This window comes from Chiloscyllium plagiosum, chromosome 15 (genome assembly GCF_004010195.1).
Source record: "Chiloscyllium plagiosum isolate BGI_BamShark_2017 chromosome 15, ASM401019v2, whole genome shotgun sequence".
NCBI classification, from domain to species: Eukaryota; Metazoa; Chordata; class Chondrichthyes; order Orectolobiformes; family Hemiscylliidae; genus Chiloscyllium; species Chiloscyllium plagiosum.
The window spans coordinates 27,282,199-27,291,605 of NC_057724.1; the positions used below are offsets into that span (position 1 = coordinate 27,282,199).

Consider the following 9,407-nt stretch of genomic DNA (forward strand, 5'->3'; position numbering starts at 1 on the left):
TTCGCAAATGAAAGAGCCTAAGACAACATGATATCTGTTTGTGATTCAAATATAAAACATTAATTTCAATATCCAGTATCATCATTTTGTAAACTTACAAACAGAAGCTCTTAGTTGGAACAGTATTATGAATCACATGAAAAAAAGCTCTCATTTCAAATACTTTGATCCCTTAAAAGTAACTTGTAACAAAGAATGATTAAAGAGTTGGGAGACCCTTATCTCCCTGCTCCATCTATTGTGTTTACAAAAGAAACCCTCATGTTATTTTTCTTCTCTTCAGGCTGCCACATGAATCTAAAATTTAACTTTATTTTATCAGCTGTGCTGAAACTGTAAGCCAGGTGTTCTGAAACCTACCCACACTCTGGAAATTACATCAGGGGTGTGGATTACTCCTATTGTGGCTTCAAAGAAAGCAATAAAATGTTCCGCATGCTCTCCTTCATGATTCTTAATTTCTTTCATTTTATTTGAGCACTCAAAATAATTTTGAAAGACATTAAGCCTAAATGAGCTTGATATAAACTTGACTTTTCAAAATAAAGAACACCCACTCATTTCCTACCACCATCCCATTATTACAACCACTGAACTCACACTGCACAGTAACACACAACCCCAGTCGGTCACAATAGTATTATATGTCAGTCAAGTCCTTTCACAGACTCACATCAACTAATGGTTTAAAATATATCAAATGGTGGAGTCCCAAAAATACCTCTTCTTTTTTGATTAATTGAAAAGCAATGTTCTGATGTAAAGGTCATCTGTCAATAACAAAGTAATATAGTAAATCATTTGCACTTCACAAATAAATTCCACATCAGTAATTAAAACCACGCTTCTTGGCTTGTGCTATCAGCTCGTCAAATTCATTCCTCATCTAGAATAACAGATCCACATCTGCAGTCATTATACCACGCAAGATAAATCAATCCAGTGAGTGATGCTTTGGGGCATCATGTCTCCCTTTAAACTTCACTGTATTTATTTCCACATGACACATTTGACATTATATTTACTGTAGGCAAATTAAAACCAACATATTACATTGCAATCAGCGCACAAAATATACTTTGACTCAATCCCATTAGTAACACTACCTACTGTTTACCTTGGTAATCACATACCTGGCATTAACCTTGGGCCACTATGTCTCAACTAGTTTAAGACAAGATTTCAAATTCTGAAAGATATCAAAGCATTCTAAAAAATAATAAATGTTTTTGACATTCGTGAATTCTGTTTTAGAAGTAGCAAGTTTTTATATTATTTTGCTTGTACAGTTATTTCATCTTGAAATTCATTCATCATCAGAAGAAATCCTGCACAATTTATAAAAACCTGTTACCTTACTCCCAAGCTAACATACCTGAACAAGTAATTTATGTGGCATTTGATTAATTATGCAGACAGCCTTTATAGAAATAGCAATAAAGTTAATTTAACCTCTACTTTTATTAACATGTATATTTGTATATATGTTAACATTTATCTTGCAGGCTATTTTCTGGAATTATGAATGTCAGTTCCAATTTTATGCATTTCTGATTGCATATACCCAGATTCAGAAACATCTATTCAGGACATCACTCCTAATTAGATGATTAGTGCTCCGAAGGACGGTGGATGGGTCATTTACATAATTTAATCATAAAAAGTTAGCAATGCATATTTCTATATGCATTTGTACAATTATCTTCCTTCCTCAGGCTGTGATATTAATGTGATTAAACAATATTTCTGCAAACAACAAGTGTGTACTCTATTAAACCTCTGCTAGAGGCAAATGAAAAATTAATTTTTGCAGACAATCTTTTTTTCAACATGACTAGTAAATGTAGCCCTTCTGACAGAATATTTCAGAAATGTACTTTGCAAAAGGCAAAATGACATGGTGGCTAGAAATTATGTGGGTAAAAAAAAAACTGCTGAGCCATTACACCCAAGTATAACAATACAGCAGTGGAAAATGCACAGATGTTCATCAGTAATGCAATTTCCATCCAATTTCCTAAATGCAGTCCCTAAGTGCAAAATAGCTTAACGTTATGTTTAGCTTGCAGTTCTTCAATAAATAATGAATGCAATAAAACCAGCAGATCAATTTCAAACCTAGGAATTATAAGGGATTGTTTCACTCGCCTACCATTCCTGGACTGAAAAAAGTTTTCTTTTAATTCATTGAGTTTGACAGGTCTGTCAATTGCAAAGTTATAGTTTCGCAGAACCCTAGTTGGCAATACATGCTTACCATGTATATATCTGTCAGGATAACAAGCTAAGAATAACACAGAGACATCAAAACATGCACAGAATCCATATCCGAGGCGATTCATTTAGATCTGCTCCTATTGATTTATTGTACAAACTGCAACATCTGCAGTCTGAAAAGACGATCTTGAAAATTAATTCGCGATCAATTCAAACAGAACAAAGAAAAAAAGTGCTGCAGATAAATCAACCCGCGGTTTAATTTGGTACCTTGGTCTATTTTGCATCTCGAATGATCTGCTAATTGTGAACGTCCTTAGTACTTTGGCATAAGTTTTTTTTTGGTGTTTTTTGTTGATTAGAAATGACAACAGCGAGTCCTGCAGGCTGAAACAGAAAACATACAACTCCCCACCCCCGCCCCCAGCAAAGCGGCGCTGATCCCCATTCGCAAGTAATTGAAAGCAACCTCACATTGTTTTCCAGTAGCAAAATCTGGAATCTTAAGCCACCTTTCGCTGCCTCGTTTAACTTTGTGCGTGCACAGCCGAACCTTGTGCTAGTTTTACACATGTACAACGAGCGCATAAAAAGTGATGTTCTCGCTTACGTGGGTATCATATGCTTCTCGTAAAACGATGAATAGATATAATTAGAAAATGTTTTCATATTAGATGACCGAACATGTATTCATTCCGCTGATCTGGGTTCCATGGTTGCAATAATACAAGGAGCTTCATAGAGAGGGTGGGTGAGAGAGCGAAACTGAAACGTGACTGGGGACGAATCGATGAGTTTGTAAATTGCGTTAAGTGCCAAAGCTGGTGCTTTCCCCCCCCCCCCCCCCGTTTTTTTCAATCTGCTGCACTAGTTTTCAAGACTTAATGGATCTCTCTCTGAATGAGAATCCCACAACGTTTCTGATCATCGAACAATCCCCACCCCCCAACCCAAATGACAAGCGGTTAAAAATTCCCAAACAGGTGACAATAATGAAAGGGAGATGGGTGGAAATATTGAAAGAGGGAAAAAAAAGTATTGTGGAAAGAAAAAGAAACAATGCGGGAAGACGAAAAAAGACGGTGCTTACCTCGCGTTGGTGCAATCGTTGAACAAAGTTTCAAAGTCTTTCCTGGATATGAGTTTACAACGGTTGACGCCGGGCTGGATGGCTCCGAGTCCTCTGAGGATCCTGACCTGCTCCACGGTGCAGACCACGGGCGTTATATCCAGTCTCTTTAACTTGGTGTAAACCGTATGCAAACCGCCCACCAGATGCTTGAGGAAGAGATCAAAAACCTGCGGAAGGCAGATCAGCTCCTGCCCGTCCACATTGAAAGACGCCACTTTGACTCCACGGAGCTCGACCATCTTACACTCGTTGCCGCTGTTGAGATTGTTCCCAATGCTGCTGAGTTTGGGAGACTCCGAAGGGCTGGGGTACATCGAATCGGTCCGGTACAAGCCTCCTGTTAACGGGGTGGAAGTGGGTGTGAGAGGGGGCGGTGGGATAACGGGAGCTGACACAGCCATGGTCACTTGTCCACATGTACTTTCCTGTGTCTCTCTGTGTATCTGTGCAACGTAGTAAAGAAATGAGTGAGAAGAGCCGCAGTCACCCACTCTGCCCCCCGACCACGCCCCCCACATTGTGACGGACACGGTCCTCATCCAATCCGCAGCACAGCTGCCCTGGGCCCCCTCACCATTGGATATTTGCGGCGCTTTTTCGCCAATCAAAGGCCGGAGGGTGGGGCTTCCAGTCGGCCTTTGCTGAAATACGTGCTGAGCATACATCAATAAATCAGTGAATGGACAGGAACTGCTCGCTTCAGCTTTAAAGCTGCATTCCCTCCTTGCTTTCCTGAAGTTTCAGAATTAAATTCTATCCCACATGACACCCGCGCACTTTTCTATTTCATTAGAAACGCATCTTTGAAAGAAAAACTGTTCTGAATGAATTTTCCATCATTCTCTGACGGAGGATGTTTTAAAGTGTGGGTACATTTGAAAAGACAACTCTCAAGACTGCAAGGTTCGGCCGAGTTCAAGCATTCTCAATGTATTTTAGTTCTGTCCGCCTTTAAAAACCCAGCGTTTCAGTCTTAGAATCAAAAGATTGCATTTTTATCACCTTTGGCACACAATAAAGTTATTAGTACATATTCATGTAAACAAAGCATTAATGACTGTGGATCGAACAGGGTGAAATAAGTAACTAATCTTGAGTCTTCAGATCTTCAGATGCCTCCTTGTGTTTGGGTCATATAACTTAGTTCGGAATTGTACAACCCGAGATGAATTGCTGCATAAAGTGGAATCATCTACAAAATACACACCGTAGAAATCGCATGGATAATCTATTGATTGGGATAGAAAACTAAAAACAAACTTCATTTTATATCAGTTTGAATAGAAATAGCCCAGGGGTAACCGAGGTCCAGCTAATGTTACCGTAAAGCTCAAAGCAGGCACTCTAGCCATCCCGCAAATAATATATTCACAGAAATTCCGTTTTGTAATTCCTTTGATAATGTTACTGGCATTTACTTTTTACAAAAGAAAGAATGACACTGGAAACACTCAGCATGTCAGGCAGCATCGGTGGAGGGAGAAACAGAGTTAACCTTTCACGCTACCAAAACTTCCGAGTGTTTAGCAGACCCCTTTTTTGTTGTTTTTGTTCCACGTCAGATTTTCGGCATTCGCTGAAGTATTTTTCCCCCCTGCTTGGAGTTCCAATGGGCAGGGTGAAGACGTCTGACGCGTTTGAGGATTATAAACAGGTGTACAAATAATACCTGCTTATTTTAAATCTTCTTACGCAAACCACGGGTTAATTTTGCGGAGTGAATTCAAATGGAAAACGTGTATTGTTGTTAACCCAGCAGATGGCATGTTATCTAAAAATAGAGAGAATTCGAAGATATGCAGAGCAGAGAGGGCGATTCGAGAATAAAACACAAGGGTTCTACACATTTAAGTTATACAGATGTAACAACCAGGTGGTCATTTCCGTCTTCCTTTGAGATCAAACTAGCCGACTGGAATATGCGTCTGGAATGTCACCTTGGCTGGTAAATACTGAACTAAGCAATAAATCTGTCCATTGGCATTATTTGTAACATGTGAATAATACGTCAATAGAACTTATATAATTGGAAACGAATACCTGCTACAATGGCTGTTGGTTACATATTTTGCGAATGACAAAATGATAATTTGTAACGATAGCAACGGCGTGAGTACAAATCATTTTTGAATGTATTAACATAATTAATTCTCCTCCCGTTTCGAAATTTCTTAAAATAAGCTCAAACGATTTTTTTTTGAAAGCAAATTATAATTGGTTACGTTTCACACACTTTGGAAACTGTTGTGTGAAGACAGCACGCATGGTTGGTTCAGAAGCAAAATACTGCAGATGCTGGAAGTGTGAAATAAAAACAGAAAGTGCCGGTGACACTGAGCAGATCTTGGCAGCATCTCTGGACAGAGAAGTTCGTCGTTGAACTGAAACTTCGCTCACCGCAGATGCTGCCAGATTTGGGTAGTATTTCAGCATTTTATTTAAGGGCGGCACGGTGGCTCAGTGGTCTGCCCTGCTGTCTCACCGCGCTAGGAATCTGAGTTCGATTCCCACCTCTGGTGACTGTCTTTGTGGAGCTGGCATACTCTCTCACAATCCAAAGATGTGTAGGTAGGAGGAATTAGCCACGCTAAATTTCCTATAGTGTTAGGTGCATTAGTTAGGGTTAAATATAAGGGAATGAGTCTGGGTGGGTTACTTTTTCGGAGGGTCGCTGCGGACTTGTTGGGCCAAATGGCCTGTTCCCATACTGGAGGGAATCTATAAGTTTACTTCTTTAAACTTTGTTACAAGAAAGTGGAAAGTTCTCAAATCTCAAGTGGGGACACATGCCTGATAAAACTTTGGAAATAGTTTGCGCACAAGTGAGAGTAATCAAATTGGACAAACGTGGCCCCCTTTTTTTACACCGTCTTTATCACCACTTGTCTTGAGGGTTAGTGGCTTGTCTGAAATTCTTAAGCATCATATGTCATATTTTAAAAATTTTGTTAAAAATCCACAGTGATGATAAAACTCTGAACTTAACTGTAAAGCAATGGGTAATAACAGTTCAATCATAATTATAACAGAGATATTTGAGAAGTTGTTAGTTTTATTAATGGTTTTGTTCATTTTATTTCAGAACTATGTATTGATGTAGCGCCTTTAATGATCTAAGAGTTTTCACAGCATTTACAATACGATCAAGTCTACAGCCACCTGATGAAGAAGCAGCTTCGAAAGCTAGTGATTCCAAATAAACCTGTTGGAGAACTATGTATTGATGTAGCGCCTTTAATGATCTAAGAGTTTTCACAGCATTTACAATACGATCAAGTCTACAGCCACCTGATGAAGAAGCAGCGCTTCGAAAGCTAGTGATTCCAAATAAACCTGTTGGACTATAACCTGGTGTTGTGTGATTTTTAACTAGGCACATTGTTCGCGAATGCTGTACAACCAATAATGATTTGTCAATCTTGTGGACAATCTGGCGTGTTATAAAGATAACATGCGTATCAGGGTGATGGTCAGTTAACATATTCAAGCTAATGATTTTATTCTCCTTACTACATTTTGTTGAAGGGGCTGTTTTGTTTAGAAAATTTGCAAACTGATCGTGTTACCCAGTCGCTAATGTCAGCTTGAAAATTATATGCAGCTTTCCTTTCTATCTCGTGCGATAACACTCGCCGCTTTAATTTCTCAGTAAGGAGATTGTGTTTACAAGCGTGTTTGTGTGTACTTTGTTGCCCGAGCCCCAGGATGGGTGAGATCGGCTGTATAATAATACAAGTATTAAACATTGAGTATGAAAAATGAGGAGATGGGAGTGGGCAGATGTTTCAACGATAGCTACATCGCTAAAGTAAGCAAAAAAAGCAAACTAACTTTTCTCTTAGACACATTCTGCCAGATCGCTGCTATAACCCCATACCCTCAGTGATATTCCAGTGCATTGGAAACAGATGTCATATCATTTCATTCATAAAAGTATTACATTTATTCAATGAAATTGAGTTTACTAATCGCATGCTGAGTAATCACCCCTTACTGAAAACGACCCCTCGAAGAACCTGTCGAGTCTACCGAAGTCAAACTGTAATTGCGCAGTATTTTCATTTAATTCAAGGAGATAAGGGTGCGGTGGCGTCGTCTCGGTCGGTTTAGCTCAAAAAAACTAAGATTTACACACAAATGCTGGGTTACACTGCTCACAGAATTCAAGGTCGCATGATTACAATTGTTGGCAGCGAAATACTGCGTTGTTATACAACAAAAGAAACTTGTTATCTCCATTTACATACCTGTTACATTAACCTGATACATGCATGCTGCATGTCCATTTTATTTGGAAATATGGGGTAATTTTGCCACAAGCAGGCGAAACGCTTTTTCGGGTTGACAAGCTAGTATCCTACTTAATGGCAAGGCGATTCGATGATGTACTAAAGTGGAATACCATCTAATTCAGTTTTCCACCTGTCCAATTTGCACTTCGCTGCAGAAGTGTTTCAACATCGCCACAAAGATGTGCTATTTAATAAAATGAATGTGATTTTCCAGTTGACATTTTGCATTTTAAACTTCACGAAGAATTGAATTAATTATTCTTTCGTCGGTTGCAAGGGGGAAACCCGAGTTATTTATTTTTCAATCAACTTTCCGGAAATTAGTCAAACTCAGTAAGGGGACAGAATTCCAAAATGATACATTTGCGACAAATGATTAACACTGTTGAATTCAGTTAATTTTGCTAAAAGAAAGATCACACCAAAAGATTTCTGGATTAATTGGATGGAAAATTGAGAACTTAGAATGATTTTAAATTGATTTAAGGAGCATTCTATCGAATTCTGATTAAATTAGAGAAGTATCGACGATAGTTCGCATTGTGGATATACTTATTAAGAACTAATCAATACAGCTACGTTCTTTTCAAACGACGAACTATCTGTTGTTTTACGATTCCAAGTTTGATATTGCTGCTGACATGTCATTTACTTGTTGGCAGAAGTTAGGAGCGGATAGAAAGTGGCTGCACCATTGCTTTATGCCAGGATTTATAGCGTAATGTTTTGTTGTGAACGGTTCTCATTGACGAAGCTCCTGTCTGATTACGGGAACGCTGTAACAAGTCTGATGTTCGCGGGACGATTGGCAGAGCAGCGGGGCGGATACCACCTCGATGGACAACATTGCGGGGCAGAAGGGGCGTCGTCATTTCCGGGATCGGCGTCACGTGTACTCTGTGAAGATGGCGGACGCTCTCCCGGAGGAGCTGGACGTGGTCATCCTGGGTACAGGTAAGGAGCGGCTGTGTCCCGTCCGGGCTGGTCCCTGCCGCAGGAGTGGTAAAGCTATAGTGGGGTGGGGTCTCCGATTGCCGGACATTTAAAAAGTGACAGGAAGCTGGGTGTAGGTCTAAGCCCGGGCCAGTCACACTTGCCCCCGCCCCGGAGCAGGCAAGAAACCCAACCCTTCCCTGTGTTAGCAAAGAGTGTCAAAGCAAAAGCATAACATTTACATGTCTTTACGAAACCAAGACGGGCCCAGTGCAGCCAACCGAGTACTTTTGAATTGCAGTCACTGTTGGTCTCTCACCCCCTTTAACAGTCCCTCGTGTTGAGGATGCTCCACCAAAGCAAAAACCCCAAAGAACTGCGGATGCTGGAATTCAGAAACGAAAACAGAATTTGCTGGGGAAAAAAAAACTCAGCAGGTCTGGCGGCAGATCTGTTGAGTTTGCCCAGCAGTTTCTGCCCCTTGTTGTTGAAGATGCTCCAGTTTGATGGGTTTTGTGATGACTGACAAGTTCTGTGGAGGCTGCCACATTTGAGCAGATAAACTTGAAGGTTTCTGGATCAGTGGTGCTGGAAGAGCACAGCAGTTCAGGCAGCATCCGAGGAGCTTTGAAATCGACGTTTCGGGCAAAAGCCCTTCATCAGGAATAAAGGCAGAGAGCCGGAAGCGTGGAGAGATAAGCTAGAGGAGGGTGGGGTTGGGGAGAGAGTAGCATAGAGTACAATAGGTGAGTGGGGGAGGTGATGAAGGTGATAGGTCAGGGAGGAGAGGGTGGAGTGGATAGGTGGAAAAGGAGCTAGGCAAGTCGGACAAG

The 9,407-nt window shown here is 40.4% G+C and overlaps 2 protein-coding genes across 6 annotated transcripts in view; one reads left to right on the forward strand and one right to left on the reverse strand.

Moving 5' to 3' along the window:
- Positions 1-3,855, reverse strand: part of dacha (dachshund a) — a 391,212-nt gene extending 387,357 nt beyond the window's left edge. Inside the window, exon 1 of one of the 4 annotated variants that reach the window (XM_043704519.1) lies at positions 3,308-3,852. In XM_043704519.1, coding sequence (XP_043560454.1) covers positions 3,308-3,750 — 443 coding nt within the window. In that variant the 5' untranslated portion in view covers positions 3,751-3,852. Of the gene's footprint in view, positions 1-2,827; positions 2,950-3,307 lie in introns of those variants that run through there. The other 3 variants (XM_043704520.1, XM_043704518.1, XM_043704521.1) reach the window with 3 other exon arrangements.
- A 4,607-nt stretch (positions 3,856-8,462) lies between these two features.
- chm (CHM Rab escort protein) overlaps positions 8,463-9,407 on the forward strand; it is a 102,491-nt gene continuing 101,546 nt past the window's right edge. Inside the window, exon 1 of one of the 2 annotated variants that reach the window (XM_043704522.1) lies at positions 8,463-8,595. In XM_043704522.1, coding sequence (XP_043560457.1) covers positions 8,478-8,595 — 118 coding nt within the window. In that variant the 5' untranslated portion in view covers positions 8,463-8,477. The remainder of the gene's footprint in view (positions 8,596-9,407) is intronic. The other variant, XM_043704523.1, reaches the window with a different exon arrangement.